Source organism: Mycetomoellerius zeteki, unplaced genomic scaffold (genome assembly GCF_001594055.1).
Source record: "Mycetomoellerius zeteki isolate Tzet28-1 unplaced genomic scaffold, Tzet1.0 scaffold285, whole genome shotgun sequence".
Taxonomy (NCBI): domain Eukaryota; kingdom Metazoa; phylum Arthropoda; class Insecta; order Hymenoptera; family Formicidae; genus Mycetomoellerius; species Mycetomoellerius zeteki.
In genome coordinates, this window is record NW_017257266.1 from 18,834 (window position 1) to 36,955 (window position 18,122).

At 31.9% G+C, this 18,122-nt stretch overlaps 3 protein-coding genes across 3 annotated transcripts; 1 reads left to right on the forward strand and 2 right to left on the reverse strand.

Moving 5' to 3' along the window:
* Nucleotides 1–729: 729 nt before the first annotated feature.
* Nucleotides 730–7,484, reverse strand: LOC108724226 (uncharacterized). Its single transcript, XM_018450476.1, has 7 exons — nucleotides 7,371–7,484; nucleotides 4,839–4,912; nucleotides 3,578–3,585; nucleotides 1,978–2,273; nucleotides 1,589–1,887; nucleotides 1,331–1,450; nucleotides 730–1,180 (listed from the first exon to the last, which is right to left on the reverse strand). The coding sequence occupies exons 1-7, from the start codon at nucleotides 7,482–7,484 to the stop codon at nucleotides 730–732; spliced, it is 1,362 nt and encodes a 453-aa protein (XP_018305978.1).
* A 705-nt stretch (nucleotides 7,485–8,189) lies between these two features.
* On the forward strand, nucleotides 8,190–10,266 carry LOC108724261 (methionyl-tRNA formyltransferase, mitochondrial). Its single transcript, XM_018450548.1, has 6 exons — nucleotides 8,190–8,509; nucleotides 8,639–8,836; nucleotides 8,921–9,040; nucleotides 9,350–9,528; nucleotides 9,627–9,815; nucleotides 9,976–10,266. Exons 1-6 carry the CDS (start codon nucleotides 8,286–8,288, stop codon nucleotides 10,155–10,157), a joined length of 1,092 nt encoding a protein of 363 aa, XP_018306050.1. The 5' UTR covers nucleotides 8,190–8,285; the 3' UTR covers nucleotides 10,158–10,266.
* Nucleotides 10,267–10,841: 575 nt separating this feature from the next.
* LOC108724260 (PHD finger protein 14) lies at nucleotides 10,842–17,779 on the reverse strand. Its single transcript, XM_018450547.1, has 14 exons — nucleotides 17,552–17,779; nucleotides 16,041–16,202; nucleotides 14,796–15,035; nucleotides 14,512–14,723; nucleotides 14,290–14,444; nucleotides 13,925–14,199; nucleotides 13,401–13,856; nucleotides 13,050–13,341; nucleotides 12,757–12,979; nucleotides 12,464–12,636; nucleotides 12,250–12,397; nucleotides 11,921–12,174; nucleotides 11,704–11,812; nucleotides 10,842–11,088 (listed from the first exon to the last, which is right to left on the reverse strand). Exons 1-14 carry the CDS (start codon nucleotides 17,592–17,594, stop codon nucleotides 11,068–11,070), a joined length of 2,763 nt encoding a protein of 920 aa, XP_018306049.1. The 5' UTR covers nucleotides 17,595–17,779; the 3' UTR covers nucleotides 10,842–11,067.
* Between the last annotated feature and the right edge of the window lie 343 nt (nucleotides 17,780–18,122).

Consider the following 18,122-nt stretch of genomic DNA (forward strand, 5'->3'; position numbering starts at 1 on the left):
CGCTAACTCATGTTTAAGGAGTGTTTCATTCTAAGAATGGACTAAAATGGTATTATCTGAATTATTTCGCATTCATATCAGTCGAATAGTAATTATACTAAAAAACAAGGAACATCACAAAAATATTTATACGAAATATGTTAATTCATATAATTATTAACAATGATTAAGTCGTTGTATATAAATGTGACATAATAAGTCTAAAACGGATATACGTAATAAAGAATATTACAGAAAAACGAATATGTTCATTTATCTGTCTGTACTCCATCCATTTCTAGTTATTTAATTAAATAGATAAGATACTTTTATACCGCATCTATATTTGCTTACATGAAATATTCGAAAAGAAAAAAGTATATATAATAAAACTATTTTTTCTTTTTTTAATTACTAAAAATCAATATTTACAGAAAACACATTTTAAAAACATGAATAATATGTGAGTAAAAGCATTAAATTTATGTATAACAATAATTTTACAATTTTCTGCATATGTATACAAATAAAAACATGAAAATAAAAACATAAATTGCATGAATGTTTATTTAATATAACTTTTATTTACAAGATGTAATACGATTATCTACACATTATTTATCTTTATTTTGACCAGTTAATTAAACGACAATAATTATTTTTTTGAAATCAATATTAAAATAAATGTCAAGATGTTTATACTTTTAGACATATATCTAACACAAATACTACATCCCTGCATTATCAAAATTATTGAAGAGGGATTATAATCCGTTTTGTTATAGTAAGTCTTTTAAATGGAAGAACATATGCTTCTTTCGAAGTGCCTTTCAAGAAATATCTATTTGCATAGGTTGCATAATCTTCTAAGCATAATTTAAATTCCAACGTACTTGTGTTTTCATGTGATAATAAATTTATAACACCTGGAGGTATTCCACACTTCGAAAACATGTCATAATGTGATGACAGATTACAGAAGTTTGCATCAAACATTACAATGACAGAATTACCAGCAATTAAAGTTTGCATTAATCGGAAAAATAAAATGTTTTCATTTTCCTCCCTAAGTATGATAACACCTAATGGAATATGAGTTTGTAATATTTCTATCATATCATTTTCAATGTGTCCTCGTATACTTTCATAGAGATATGGGAATCTCATCCACCTTTCTACTATAGCTGCTAATACAAATTTGCTAAAAAGGAAAAACGAAGAGATAATTACTGAAAAGTTATCAAGAATAAACGAATATATATATATAAGATATTATGTATATATTATCTTATATATATATATAAGATATTACTATATGAATATAAAAATGCTTTTCGATAACTTGATATACCCATTAAGTTTTAATATGGATATAAATCTAGATAATATTTGTATTCTAGCCTTCATAGACATATTACTCCAAGTTTTGAATCCTTTGTTAGCAGATTGATAGCATTTTTTTATATCGGTGCTGTAATAACAATAAATTGATTAATTGATTAAAAGTTTAATGTATGTTTTCTCAATTTTTTAAAATTTAAGTAAAGATTACAATAAGTTCAGTTAATCTAGTAAAATTTGAAGATTAAGAAAACGTGTGCATTCTTACTGTGTTGCATTTGCCCAGAAACTGTCATTATGCTTCCAATACATGCTTTTTATAGGTTTTTGCCACGCACCATCATAAAAAAGATTACCAACAGAAATGTCGTTTATTTTTATGATAGATGACAAATGTACTACATTCGTACTAGATTCTTGATTTTGAATAATTGGTTCATTTTGGTGAGTAATATTATTCATCACCCATTCAGTATTCCTTCGAGATTGCATAGATATGTGTTTATAAATCCAAAGTAGTATACTACCGTAGAAATCCATATATGTATTTATGAATACTACATGACTCTGAAAAATTATGAAATAGAAAAAGAATTTTAATGAAGTTCAAAGTAATTCTCGGCAATATACTGTCTTCAAATAATTTAAACAATATACATTTATAGATAATGCTAAATTCTTCGCAGCTACAATATCTTCCGACCATATGGATACTATACTTATTATGTTGTCATATGGAAGAAATTGAATATCTTTCACTGATTGAAATGTATCAATAGTTATGGATAATGTAGAACGATAATTCTTCATGAGCCATACAAATTTCTCATGCACTCGTTTTTGCACCCATATTTTATATAAAGGAAAATGGTCTGTTATTATTAAACAATTAATAACTGCATACAAATCTGAATCTTCTAAGATTATCATTTCATTTCTTGTATAAGGTTCGCCTGTATAAATACATTTTATATAAAAAATTTTAATTATAAGATAAAAACATATTTTTATAAATAACTCACAATGGACATTTTCCAACAAGAAACAGATAACACAGAGTAAATATGGTGAATCATTTCATCCTTCTTTATTATTGGCGAACAACAAGGATGAAACGATTTTCTATATTACAATTGTATCAGCTATCTTTGTTGGAAAACGTCCAATATGAATAAATATTTCTTTGTACCGTACGTTGTATCGTAGAACTTATTTCATTATATATTTCTGTAATATTTTGTGACATATCTCTAAAAAATACAGAAAAAATATTATAAAAGTTTATAAAATATAATTTTAATATAAAAATTTCTCGATAAATAAGTGTGAGAATAACTACATTAGTGAAGAAAATATAGTTACATGAAACAATTTAGAAAAAATGAATGCATCACAGATCCTGTACACACAGTAACGAGTGTAATCACTAATAATTCGGGTATAATATTAGGATGGTACTCTACAAAAACAATAGAAGGTATTATAAGACTTTCATAAATAACCAACTTAATATGTTCATTATTGTGCTATCTGTTATTTTTATTTATCAGAAAAAATAAAATAAAAACACAAATAACGTAAATAATGATATTTTTACAATTGTAAATGCGAGAATAATATTACTATAGGTACCTGAAGTTGCTATTGATTTATTAGAAAGTATCTGAGAGTACTCAGTTAAGTAGTGTAAAATAGTAAAAATTACATCTATATGTTTAAAAATAGATGAAAAAAACGGCATATTCTGATATATTGTCTCTGTCAGTATCTGTATTCTATGCAAAAAAAAGATCATTAAAACTAACAAAGATGAAAGCAACTTTTATATTTCTTATTATTCCATTTAAAAATTCTATCTTTCCCATATAGCACCAATTATTGCAGAAAACTTTCAGAAATGTTTTAACCTTTCACGTATCATGTGCAACAATTCTGAAAAGATTCTGCAATATGTCATATGAAATGTTTAACAGAAATGTTTCTAAAATCTATCATATCTACAATAAATTGAAAAACATTTAAACAGAACAAAAAATCATCATGATGTTAAAATGGCTCTAAAATGTTTACTAAAAGTCATTTTTTTGTTCAATCACATTGTTCAGTTTGATGTTATTTTGATGTTATTGTGACTTAAGTTCTACTTTAATTGCGAAAAACTTTTGTATCCAGATAACCAAGCGTGATTAATCATATCAAGCAAACTAATGCACTGGATGAGTGTCGAATAGTTGTTTGCCGTCATCCTATCAAGTACCTGTCGTACTGAGCAACATGAATGATTATACAAGTATTTTATAGTTAATGGAATTTTGAAAGCAAGCAATCAGAAATATTAGTATAGTATGTTACTAGCAATGTGACGGCAACATGCTGACAATGAGGAAATATACTAATATCAACAAATTGCCGTTAATTTGCTGCAATCTGATGTCGAATTTATATGAGTACAACCTAAGACACACAATGACGAAGCACCTTGACTTGAATTTCTTCTAGAAATTGGTTGTCAGCAACATGACGGCAATCTCAGAGGTATTTGGCTATCTGGGTATATGAATGACTTGTTCTGATTTAATTGCGAAAAACTTTTGTATATGAATAATTTCAGACAGCCAAATGCAGTGTATTTACTAACATGTTGCCGAAAACGTTACAGCAACCAATTTCGACAAATTCAGGACAAGGTGAGACAGAATTACGTCTGTGGCGTTGAACTCAATAGAATTCGAATTTTTGCGATGCTAACATGTTGCCGACAACATAATGTGTAAACCACCATTGCTTATAGTTTGCTCTAGAAATTTCGACAACTAATTACATATATAAGCAATCATATGTTGTTGTAATAGGATCATTCATAACGTATCCTATTTTGATGTCAACAAATGTACAGTAAATATATATCAACATATGCAATGCATTATAGTTTGCACAATATGCTATATCACGCTTGGCTATCTGGGACGATATTGTGTGGAAACTGCAGATGATTTTTTAATAGTATGAGTTTTTAATAGATTATGTATAAGTGTTTATAATATGATATACATATAATATGATTAATTAATCAAAATAGTTGGCGGTATAATTATTATTTTTGAGAAATACTTTAAGTTTATTTCAATAAATTTTGTAATCTGTAAACAGATCATAAAACTCTTAATAAATTTTAAGTACTTCAGTAATGATATTTAAATATATGTTTAATTGATACTTAAACAATATTTAAATATTATTTAAGTATCAATCAAATATCATTTTTGTAATACTAAAATGGTTGAAACCTCTTTGGAAACCTCTAATATTTCAAAAAGATTGGAGATTCTTTCTGCTATGATATTTCATCAACCTTTCAACAAGATTTCATGTGCAAGAATCGCGGACATTTTGCTATTTCAGAGCTGTCTCAGAAATATTGTAGACGTATTTCGCAATTTTTATGAAACGTTTCACTTTTCAGTTGAAATATTTTTGAGATGTTTCTGAAAACTTTCGGTACTGTATGGGTTATTTACCTCTTTGATATATCATCGTTAGACCTAAGCCATGTCATGTTAATTAGATCTTGTAGCTTCTTCTCCAGTAGTTCCTAAAAATACGCACAGGAAGCAGTATTACACGTTACATACAAAAAATGGAGATTCTTTTAGCAATAATATTAAATTTCATAAATTATCAACAATATATTATTATACGCTGCACATATCAATACTCACTTTTTCTTTATCATCATAATCTAGATTAGTATAATATTCGTTTAAAACTTTTACTCGCTCCATGAATGCTAATATAATTCTATGATATTTGTAAGAAGTAAAATTGTAATCGATCGTTATGTTTTGTGAAGCAACACAAATTTACAGGACGAAAAGCGCTTTGGAATTTCTAGAAAATGTAATATTCAAACTTAAGAAGCAAATCACATTGTAATATTCAAACTTAGGAAGCAAATCACATTGTTTACGGTCATATGTGACATTCGCAGCATGAAGACATGATCCATGTCTAACGATGTCTCAGTATATAAATAAGGGACGTACTTTGGAAGATTTCAGCAACAAATGTTACAACGTTCCTAAAATATATTGTTTAAATGTTCCAAAATGTTTCTTGCTTACTGAGGAAATTCTCTCAATAATAATTGTTCCTCAAGAAATATAATTCGCCTGCTCCTTTTGTCATTATGTTTTCTTCCTCGAATTTTTGCTATTCGTAAATTAAGACATTCGTTAAGAAATACATATCAACTTTTTTATCATGTACATTTAAAAATCATTGCCGACCTTAACGAAAAAAAATTGAGTGGGTTACGTGGATTGATACATTGCGCAATTTATTTGCAATATTACAATAATGCAATGAGATATATCTTCAATCATTTTGCAATCTTTTTGTGCTGTATGGGATATAACAAAATATTACGTTTACAAACAAATGTTTCTTTTTAATTACTTGGAACCAGACAAAGTGTCTGTTATAGATTTTTGGATGCTGAAAATGTTATCACAAGTTAAATTTCACTGACACGTTCGATTTTGAAATAATTAAAAAGATTTAATGTATAAAAAATGGCTTTTTTGCCATACTTTTGCGATATTTGATATTGTAAAATTTGATTTTTGTATACGACGTTTGATTATTTTAAAAAAAATGGTTGACGTTGTCTTGAAATTCTGAAATCATAAATATATTTTTTATTCCCTAAAAAATATTATTTCGCTTTTTAATATCATACTTTTTAGCTACGTTATGAAGGTTTCAAGTATAAAATTTTTCTGAAATAGTAGTATATCTAATAATTCTTTAATTATGAATAATTTAAATTGAGACTTTAATCTTTCTTCACGATGCGTTTCTTTAAAAATCTGTAACACATTAACTTTACAAGAGTAATTTAAATTCTAACTACTAAATCACTTATTAGTATGATACTTCATATTAATTTTGATACAGTTTGTTTCTCTCGAATATTTTTCTAGAATAAAGCGAAATAATTTAAGAATGGTGCATAGTGCATAAGCGAATCAACTAATCAGAATCTTTTCTTTCCTCTCATTCCATGGAAAAGAAGAATTTCGATTGGTCGATTCCCTTATGCACTCACTATGTATTATGCGTTAAGGTAAATTTTCACGAGCTGCTTAAACAGGCTGTTTCAGCGACAGAAAGGATCACGTTGTCAAAATTGACGAATATCAAGCGTTCATTTTGATCACGTGATCCTTATTGACGCTGAAACAGCCTGTTTGAGCAGTTCGTGAAAATTTATCTTTATGCAAGAGTCTGTACTGCGGCCATTAGTGTATATTATTCACACAAATTTGCATAGCCGCATAAACGTACGACGAAAATTATCCAATCACATTTTGCATGCGTCTTTATAAGAAAAATGCAATTGGATTTTATTGCAATTTTCTTTATGCATACGTTTATGCGGCTATACAAGTTCGTGTGGATATACCCTTACTCGGTGAACAAATTAGTCGATTTATCGACTTGAATGCGCCCATTAACTTATCACTTGATGGTCGTCTGCATTGGCTGCATTCAACAGAACCACTAACGAGATCTCGTCGGTGGCAGAACACAACAGTTTTACAATCGTTTTATGATTGGTCGCGTTCAGCAGACTCAACTGTTGCGGAGCGGATCAATGAGCTCTCGCTGCTATTGGATGATCTAAAAGAATACTACAATAGGTGTTTTAAGGCCGGTATTCATAGTCGATTCTTATTTCAAGACCGTCTTAAGTAATGTCTTAATATGCTAATGTGGCTCTCTTATTGGTTCGTAACACCTTAAAGCTGAACTTGAGATGATCTTGAATATAAGAACTGACTATGAATACCGGCCTAAGACTCAAGCTGTAAGAAATTGACCAATTACAGTCTGAGGGGAATAATCGACTGTGATTCGCCCATTGCTTATGGCTTAAGCTCCTATTATAGGCCTGGTTTACACCGTACGTTTTTTCCGCGGCCTATACCCTAAATTCGACCTAATTCAGGTCACATTATTTAGGCCGCTCGCTGTAAATACTACTATACCTGACCCAACCTGTTGTAGGTCAGGCCGTATTTTTTGGCGCCCTCACCTAAAATAGGTCGTCTGCTTTCTCGGTGTAAATTCGCGACTGACCCGACCTGAAGCTTCGTAGCCATTTTGCTCGAACAGCTGTTTTGTTGAATTTGAGAGTTAGGTTAAACCGGTAGCCATACTTACGTCTACTTGCTATAAGCGCCTTTTTCATGACTTAATGCGCATGCGTTTAGCGATTCTTGGGTCCATATGGAAATAATTTGTACAAAATACGATAGATGGCTCTAATTCGGACCAGCGTGGACTAAATATGACCCAACCATTTTTTAAGTCCCTTTCGGTATAAACGGTTGGTGACTAGACCTACTTTGGGTCACGATATAGGTCAGGTCGCTATCAGTCGTACGGTGTAACCGTAGCCATAGATCCGAGGTAATCGGAGTTGGTGAGCCGAGCCTATAATCTCGAAAATTTTCCCAGGGCCGGCCGTCTTTGATAATATAACGGAGAGCATATAAGAAGCATATGAGAAGCACAAAAAAATTCTGTTAATGATTTATATACTTTAGCTCTGTTTCCAAAATTTGTTTTTTCGTACTTTCCTCTTACGTGATATTCCAAATACCTCTCGAAGTTATATATGTCGCTTATTTAATTTTTTTCAAGTAAAAAACCGACGACGAAAGATGTTATTTTACCATATTGCAAGTTTGATGGGGTATTTTGATAATGAAAGTTATTTGATGAATGAAAATTAACGAATGAAAATTTATTAAAAAAAAAAACGTGTATATCGTGTGTATTTATTTGTCCAAAACAAACACATTGTTCATATACACATGTAGTATCAGACGTGCGATGAGAATGTTTTTACACGTTACCTCGTAATTGCTAGTCATAAATCTTCTTTGTGAGAATATAGTATGTTTAACGTTACATTTTCAACACGTGTAATAAAAATACACTTGCCCTTATATGCAATCTTCAAGAGAAATGATAAATCACGTGAGCTAACCTTTTCGTACTGTGCGCATCACATTCGAAAGAGACAGTCGCACTCATCTCCAGCCGGTGGTCCCTGGAGTGTATTGTTTTTTGGAACGAGTAACTTTTCTCTGGAAAGCTTACAAAGCTTGTATAACAAATAGTTAGTATCGAAGTAGCTTTATCAATAGTTTATTTGTAAATTTTATTTAATAGGTAATTAAATATTACAATACAAGAAATGTGAAAACGTGAAGAGTATACTTATAAAATTGGTTTTTTAAATCTACAGCAGAGCCAAGAAACTCTGTCGATTAGAAGTCGTATCGGTGTGTAAAAGGAAAAAGAATGTCGTTGTGCAGTATGCAGAGGAGAAGGGAATCGTTGTTAATGAATGGCCCCTTGAAAACAATCCACAGGGTTTTCATATCGGAATAGTTGTCGCCTTTGGCCATCTGATACCATTAAATATTATAAATTCTTTTCCACTGTAAGTCATTTTATTTATCCACAACATGTGTCCAGTCCATAAACTGTTATAATACGTTATTAATATATCTATTTTTTGTCACAGTGGTATGTTAAATGTTCACAATAGTCTATTGCCACGATGGAGAGGAGCCGCTCCAGACATTTATACCTTAATGAAAGGAGACACACAGACAGGAATTACAATCATGAGGATGGCAGAAAAGTAAAGCCTTTAAAAAATTTGTTTCTTAATATTGTTTTTGAAATATCAGCATACTGTTTAAAGTGCTTATTTTCTCTTGCTCATATTTTCTTTTTATATATGATTTTATATTTTCCCCAACACAAAAGATTTTTATAGATATTATATACATACTTCATTTTTCTAATTTTTTAATTGATAAAGAAACATCAAGAGTCATTTGCATGTTTCTAAGTTTTATTGGTAGAAGAACGAATGTTACAATCTTAATATTATCTCGATTGCACCATTTAGATCGATAGACGGTTTTTTATTACTCTGTTACGGCAGGTTTGATACTGGAGACATAGTAACACAGGAAAAGATAGATATTCATGCAGATGAAACTCGACCAGAATTAAATATGAAGTTAGCAAAGCTGGGTGCGAATGTTCTGATTGATGTGATAGGAAAATTGCCACAGGTATTATCTTCTTCGAGGCCTCAGGGAAAATTAGGTGTAACGTACGGTAATTTGTCTTTGCTGCTGTACTAAGCGACAAAATACATTAATGTTTTAACTACTTAAATTATTTCATTGATATTTCTTGATAATTACACTTTGTAGCACCTAAGATTACATCAAAGACCTCTTTAGTGAAATGGGACGAGATGACGGCGAAGAACATTTATGATCTGCAGCGTGCTCTTCTAGGACTGTACCCATTAAAAACCAAGTTTGATGGCGTGACTATAAAATTGTTGGATATCCGGCAGACGTCGAAACCGGAAGATGGAAGAAATGTGGATATACCAGGTAATTAATCATTATTCCTGCGTGATTCGCTGTGATACTAAGTTAGTATCAAGGATTGGAAACAGTTTATTCCTAGGAAGAAAATGAATTATCTGAAAATATAATTATTGCATATTTGAAGATGAGATGTGCATGATTAATGTGGTAAGCCTTCTTCCAGGTTTCACGAGATTTGATCGGAAAAGTAATACGTTAGTTGTGACATGTAAAGGACCAAGTTGGATCTCAACAACAAAATTAATTGTGAAAGGTCATTCAGTTATGAGTGCATTGCAGTTTAGAAATGGATTTATACGGGGCAGAAAGAAAGATTGGATATTATTTCAGAGTAATGTTACATAATCTATAGCGCTGACATCAATGCTATTCTTTTGTAAATGTATATGACAATTTCATTGAGAAACAGATAATGAATATTAAATTTTTATTTACTATAATAGTAAAATTTAACTTAGAATGTACAAAATGTAATATTAACGCGGTGACTACTGTGATAATAATAAATTATTTATCATATATGTCAATATTTCTTTAAATATTGAATATGATGAATTGCTTTTTGCTCATTTCTGATGATTTTGCATGTAAAATAATATCGAAATTCTTGTCTCGTGCGAAAATATTCTTTTGTATATTCCTTTTATTACTCTCTTTATAATAAATTATTTAATATCTAATAATTTATTTAATATTTTTTATCGTAGAATTCCTATATAAAACTACAAAGCATTACGAAAAAATCAGTAAAAGAAATAACAAGAAATAAGTAGTGTAAACTATGCTAAGTTTCAAATAAACCAGTTTTAAGTGGAATTGTAGTAGATTTTTATAGAATTCATTTTTCTTCAAATTACAGCAAAGTTTCTCTTCTATGTGCTCTCGTGTCTTACAAACAGGGACTCGGACCAAAATTACATTATGGATTAAAATTTCGACTGGTTACGATTATGGCCCGAAGATACTCAACTTTCAATTTCGGTATCGGTTTCAGTTCTTTTAGTGATAACGGTGAGACCGTTATCGGTATATAATTACCGAAAATCGAAACCAAGCAGGATCGAAATCCAAACGGATCCGATAACTGTTATGATAAAAGAAACCAAAAGTTGGAAGCCTCAGACCGTTATCCGGATTTTTCGGTCCAAGTCCCTTGTGTTGTGCTTACAAAAAAAAAAAGAAAAAAACAGAATAACACTGAATGCCTTATTTATATAAACGTAGAATTGGAGCTGCAGATAGAAAATTGTTGATATTAAGTCTCAGTTTCAGAGGCCTGAAATGAAAGAAATATTTTTACTATAAAAGTCTTTTTTTTTATTATGTTTAATGTGCCAATGATATATCCACATTGACAATAAACGGAAGACACAAAATGGAGTTGAGAATGCTTCAAGATATCATTCTATTTTGCTGTATATTACAAAAAAATAAAAATAAATATAATTTAATTTACATTAGATAAAAATTTTCTGTTCCTATTCCCCTGTAATATTAATTTTTTAAATTTCGTAAGATGATATATATCTATCTTTTCTATTTGATTCACCTCGAGAAACCAGCTCAAATCAATTTATTCATGTACAGATTAAAGTACTTTATATTTTGTCATAACTTTAGTTTATTGTCTCTACTATCAATGTATGTGTCTCTATCGTCAATGTATGTGCATTTATTCAGATTTATCATTCGTTCTCTCTTAATCAAATATTGGATAGAAAAAGAAATTACTATCTATATTACAACATTATAAAAAAAATAATTTCTTTTATACACATTGTAGTGCTATTTAAAAATTTCTATAAATGTATACATAGACAAAATAGAAAGTACATCAATCTAATATTAAAAAATATTGATGTCTATGGACAGTAAAAATTTATGAACTTACACTAGGATCGCAGTCGGCACAGTGCCACGAATATCCTCTCCTTTTCGGAGACTTTTTCACAGGAGGATCTAAGCACGTAAAGTGATAGCATTTCTTACATTCGTCACACCTGCAAGAATTAAATGCACGCGCGACATAAAAAGTCGTTATAATAACATTTTTCAATTTTAGCGTCTATAATTTTAATATTCCAGTTATCATTTGTTGCAATACTAACATAACGAGATTTTGGTTGGTGCCGGGAGTATCACAGACGTTACATTGTGTCATAAGGTCCGTATCTTTCCCTCTCTTCGTTCCCGTTGACAGTCGACCACTGCTATTCATAGATACATTTACTGGAGGTACATTTGCAGCCGGAGGTGGCACAGGTGGTGGTGGCAATGTAATTTCAGTACTCGAAGTGGCTACAAACATTTGCGGGCTCGATTCCGAGTCTGTGTGTCCTTCCGGTCGACGAATTGGTTTTATCTGTATTCGATCAATTAACATTATTAATGTTCAAATCAATGTAGTGATAAAATAAAATGGAAAAATAATAGATACTTTTATTGTAATCCTTCTATGAATCTCTGGTTGGCTTTGAACTTCTGGATTTTCTATATCTAAACTTTTTCTTTTATGCTTTCGTTTTCTCTGTTTGATTCCAGTTATCGGATCTGGGGAATATCTTTTATGCTTCTCCCTAAGAAATATTAAGTATTTATACGTATATTAAATAATTTAATACATATTTGCACAAATATGATGAACATATAAATTATTATTTCTTATTTGAGAAACCACTTCCGTTCCATCCGCTGAAGCTACCATGTATTCTGGTGAACCTTCTCTTATGGTGATATTATTAATAGATTGTCGATTGTATATCGACTCAGATACTTGCGTAGGTTCTACGGTTGACGGTTGCGGTTCCACTGGTTTAATAGTTAGCTATAAAATTATACTTATATTTTATACCTATACTAATCCCAGAGTTAAATCTTCATTTATTCATAAAATAAGTATAATATAAAGTAGTAGAATAGTATAACATATTATCAAAATAAATACCTTTGGTGTTGTATGCGTGTCAGGAGTAGTAACGTTTGTTACATTACTGACAGAATTTTTTGATGTGGTAGGCGTGTTTGGTGTCATGGCTGCTTGTACTTCCTGTGGTGGTGTAGGCATCGAGTTAGCCTCATCCTTACAATGTCTTAATTTACGCGGTGCCGATGTATCCACACGTTCCACTTCTGATCCCGAGGATTCCTTATCACATTCGGAACATTGCCTGCAAATTACAACATTAAAAAGTTTAATGAAACAATTGGAATGTCAAGCATTTATATTTTCATACATACCATCCCATTTGTCTCGTTTTCTTAGGCATCCGTGCCAAGGGGGGACTTAAACAAGATAGATGATAGTGCAAATGGCATGTGTCGCATTTAGCGAGAAGATGTTGATTAGTCGAACGTCTACAAATGCCGCATTGATGTCGTAAGGTCGTCAGCTCGCTTTTGTGATTTTGTTCTTGCGCTTGGCTGCTCAACACTCTACCCTCACGTATACCTTCAGCACCTTTACCCACAGGGAGTGGAAATCCAACACCCATCTTTAAGGCAGCTGCTGTAGGCACACCTAAGCCTGTGCCTGTAGAAAGCTCTTCATGTATTGATTGATTGTTTAAAGATTTAAACTCTATAACTTACCAAGCGTGGGTGCTATTCTTGGCTTTACAAGATCGGCGATCGATGGCAGAGGTTTCACAAAACCGGCGTTTTTAAGTACTAGGTGATACAATTCGATCTTTTCTTTCAATGTCACGTTCACTCTAATCTGTTCCTCATTATCCTTCATTACTTCGTCGTATTTTCTGTCAAGTCTTTGTTGTTCATTTAATAACTGCGAGTTAATGTCAAGAAGTTCTTGCAATCGTCTCTTCATCGATGTTACGCGTAAGTTGCGATCCAAATAATAACCAATAAATTCTACGCTGAAAGCGGGAGCAATATGCCATTTTTTTCTAACATCTACTAACGCCACCAGTTGAGACTCTTGTGCTTCCAGGGCAGCCGTATCAACACCCATTAGTTCGGCCTTTCGTGCCAATTGACGGCAAGCGGAAGCAGATGTAGTTAATAAACGTGGCATCTTTTGTGTAGGTACTATAATTAATACCTTCTTAGAAACGTATTTAAGAATATATCTGTTAGGAAATATTATTAAAACTTACCCCATGGTGACGGACGCGATGCTTTGTGAGCTAAATACTTGTGTCTGTGCTTGGCCAATTTTCTTTGAATCCTACGTTGTTCATCCGAATCTAAATGATTAGGTTGCTTCAAAATCTGTTGCCGATACTGTGCACGCATTTGTAAAGCTAGCCAATTACGTCTACGTCTACGAACGAGGGATTTATCAGAATGCAATTTGCAATGTGCATAAAATGGATCAGCTTGATCAACTTCTTCACTGTGTGCTTCGGACAGTAAACCATCTCTTTGTGCACTATAAAAATGATGTCTCGTATTTTATATTTGCAGTACATAAATTGTGACAAATAATAATATTCAGATGTATTGTTAATAAAAGTATTACCAAGTTACATGAAAATATGTGTGACACATTCCGGCATCGCATTCAATACACACACCAGTACGTGCGTAACACGAATCTTCACATAAAGAACATGTTTTTGCACCCCATTTACTATACGCCATTTCAAATAGTGTCACGCTTGACAAACGATCGACCTAAGATACACACATATTTAAATTAGTATTTAGAAATTATAAATACAAAAAGTCAAGATTTACTTACTTCACCGAAAGCGACACCAGGCACATAAAGAGCACACACTAAATGAACCCATTTTCCGACATCTGTTTCTTTAAAAATTCCACCCCTGTTAGGACAGAGTTCACACGATGGATCTTCGATTCCTGCACTACAGGCTTCGCAGAACCATGGTGCCGATTGGCATAAGGAGTCAGTGCTTGAAAAACTTTCTACGTCCGATACGCCGTAACAACCTAAAATTTGATTTTTGCTCGTAAAACGTAAATAAAAAAAAATAGATATACTTATGTTTTTAATTAATATACCTTCGTGAACACTGACTCCACAACCATCACATTCTACAATTTCGTTTATATCATCACTCCTGTCTCCTAAGCAACCACAGCAAATTAGCACTTTATTTAGTTTATCATCAAGAGGTGCACCCTTCAGAGCTTGTTGACGAGCTTGCTCGATCACATCTCCTACAGTTAAGCCAGTACCATTTTTTCCTCTCAATAATGGATCTCCTAATGAATCGTCAGATTCTTCAGATGCATCTTCTTCTGTAAAAACATATATGAAACAACCATTGTTTACTAGATTTCTATAAATTTCTTTATTTCTTTGTGTATTATTTTTATAACAAAGTCTACTTTCATATTAATATTTTACAATATATATTTTATAATTTGTCTTTGCAATTTGCTTTTTATGTTTCTTTTATCAACATATAAAAATACAAAATGACAAAAAGTATGGCTGCAAAGTTTTATACTTGGTTTTATGTTTATTAAATTATTAGTACAGTATATTTAAAAAAATCAAAATCTAGAATGTTAGTTATATCTTAATAAATATCAAAAATAATAATTAACATTCAAAATTTGACGATCTTCAGTTTTACAATCTTTAAGGTGCTACATCAACAATAATATTTTTCCATACATAATTATTTTAGGCAGCCAATAGAGAAGTCTTCAGCTCACCAATTAATGAAAATCTTTTTAGAGACTTTTTAATTATTTAATAAGATGTAACTAACACTCCAGTTTGTTTTTTTAATATACGTTGCTACTCACATGGAAAGCTGATATTATTTGTCATCAGCTTGCTATCTGGGTAATAATTTGGGCTGCATTCAGAAATTATCCAGATGCACTTAGAGATCATCTATTTATCAATATTTGGTGCTTTTCAGCAAGAGACACAATGTAATATAATGCGACAGTGTAATATAGTGATCACTTCATCTTTGTTCAATATTGATGAAATAAGTAATATACTGTATCTCTTGCTGGAAAACATTCCATATCATTTTATCCTTGTTTTATCCTTGTTTCATTGAATTTAACATTCAATGAACAACAAGAATAAAATGATATCCGAGTGCATCTGAGTAAAAAGTTTTTGAACACAGCTTTGATAAATGTACAAAGCTTTGTGACCAAACTTTTTTTCATCCTATAGTATTATATGTAAAATAACTTTATACTCGCAGCATCAATAGTGTGTGTATGTGTGTGTGTGTGTGTGTGTGTGTGTGTGTACATGTATGGGTACTAGCTTACCTTTGCCATCATTAGAATCTACAGAATCGTCGTCAGACTCTTCGCAATGATCCTCGATTCTAAAATCACTATCATCCGAGCTCTCACCAAGATCAAAGTCAAGCAAAGACTGCTGCGCCGATTCAACCGGTTTTACCCTCCTCTTCTTGGGATCTCTTTCAACTGCAAAGAGCAATAAAATTGATTTTTGCTAAATATCTAAATGTATTTCAAGAAAACGTTTGTTGATGTGTATTGGTACAAATCTAATATATATGCAGAAATATTTAATAATTAACACAAAGAAAGCAAATATTGATTTGATATTTCTATAAAAAAAGAATGTATAATATAGGCAGTTTTAGGTTATGTTTGCTTAATTTCCCTAAACATACATGTGCTGGTCATGATGATCTTATAGTATCTCAGGGAAACTTTTATCAAAATCGGAGTAATTCCTCGCACAACCTGTGTACACGTTTTTATCAAATATTCCAACGTTTTATTAGCGTAACTACATTTTTTGGAAAGTCCCTCCGTCAAACACGCCACTCGCAAAACCACATACGGGATACGCGCGCGCGTTCTATTACCGATAATACGTTAGGTTAATTTTACGTGTCAGCAAATGAGGTTGCCATAATAATAAAGTACTTGATTATGGTTATTATTATGCATTCACAAAGGACAAACCGGCTTGTTATTATCATAATGCTGACGTAGATTTAATAATGTATCGATTGCAATAATAACGGTAATGACAGAATTACGAATCCATCTATATAAGCGCGCGCGCGCGCAAGAGAGAGAGAGAGAGAATATCACCCACAGGGTACCCACACCACAGTTTAGAAATACAATGGATATTAATAAATCTACTTGTAGGACATGTAATTGTTACAATGCATTTAATACAATGCATTAATCAAATTATACAACTAATATTGTTTACAATGTTTGCTTAATAATTTGAACAGTAAATTCACGATAGATTAGATCATAATAGTAATAAATCATGGAACGGAAAAAATAGAAGGATATCATATACAAAAAGATGAACTTGCTTAAATACTGAAAACAGTACTTAATAAAAGAGATCCGCTCAGTGTTGATTCAAATTATTCATAAATAATTGGATCTTATCTTAATTCATAAGAAGAAACATGAATATATATACAATATATGAATACACTGTACTCATGTTTAATCACTGAAAATCATGTATTTACTTGATATTAAGTGTTGAAATGATCTGCAAATTGTTTTTTATCCTAGATTATATCATTTTCTACTTGATAGTTCTTGATAAACAGCTCATAAAATAAAGCGATTTTTGCTTGATCGGTTTTCAAATATGAGAGTGGCAAGAAGAACTCATGGGATTCTAGGATAGAGAGGTGGACTATCTTGTACCCCATCGACTCTCGCGGTCTCAATTGTTCCTGATTCCAGCGCAGACATGATCCCTAAGTACCGCAATCTACGGAACACAATCGCGGGAATTATTTGCGTACAATATCGGCGCAACTCACTCATAGTTTTGTACAGGAATCCGACATCGTCGTCCTGTGACATTTCTTCGTCACGAACGCCGTACACCAGGTGAAACGGAACGGCCTCCGTTTCCGTCTTGGAAAGTATTTACGCAGCGTTCAGCTTCCCTCGGATATTCACCGTCTCGAGAGCAAGTCAAGGTTAACAGGGATATCGAATGATCGCAGAGAAGTGGAATTGTTGTCTCACCCGGGTCCCGGCGTGTTGATCCTGATCACAACGGCGTCCATACATCCGACGCGGCGCCGACGCGCCATGTTGCACGAGTCCTTTCGCGGGAAGTTCAATCTTTTTCACGCGCAGGAAAAAAACTTACGCTAATAACCTTCGTTATTTTTACACTATATACTGAGATACACAGCATGATTACATCACATCCTCGTGCAGCTTTGAACATTCATCCTTTCCATTCTACGCGAGATTGAAATTCTCTGTGAAAAAAAGATATTAAAATTGCAAATTCAACATGCACGCATTAATTTATAAATATATATTCGTATTATCTACTGTAAGTCAACCGCAAAACGTCTTTATATATAGAGAAGAAAA

Bases quoted from the DNA above. Each gene is read 5' to 3' on its own strand.
- LOC108724226 (XM_018450476.1), bottom strand. From the start codon at position 7,484: ATGGCTACGAAGCTTCAGGTCGGGTCAGTCGCGAATTTACACCGAGAA. The intron at 4,913-7,370 runs GTATAGTAGTAT...GCGTATTTTTAG, and splicing joins CCTACAACAGGTTGGGTCAG to GAACTACTGGAGAAGAAGCT. The intron at 1,451-1,588 runs GTAAGAATGCAC...TTGTTATTACAG, and splicing joins TTCTGGGCAAATGCAACACA to CACCGATATAAAAAAATGCT.
- LOC108724261 (XM_018450548.1), top strand. From the start codon at position 8,286: ATGTTTAACGTTACATTTTCAACACGTGTAATAAAAATACACTTGCCC. The intron at 9,041-9,349 runs GTAAAGCCTTTA...CTGTTACGGCAG, and splicing joins ATCATGAGGATGGCAGAAAA to GTTTGATACTGGAGACATAG. The intron at 9,816-9,975 runs GTAATTAATCAT...GCCTTCTTCCAG, and splicing joins AAGAAATGTGGATATACCAG to GTTTCACGAGATTTGATCGG.
- LOC108724260 (XM_018450547.1), bottom strand. From the start codon at position 17,594: ATGTCACAGGACGACGATGTCGGATTCCTGTACAAAACTATGA. The intron at 13,857-13,924 runs GTAAGTTTTAAT...TATTAATTATAG, and splicing joins ATCGCGTCCGTCACCATGGG to TACCTACACAAAAGATGCCA. The intron at 12,398-12,463 runs TTTATATGTTCA...TAAATACTTAAT, and splicing joins TCTCAAATAAGAAATAATAA to ATTTCTTAGGGAGAAGCATA.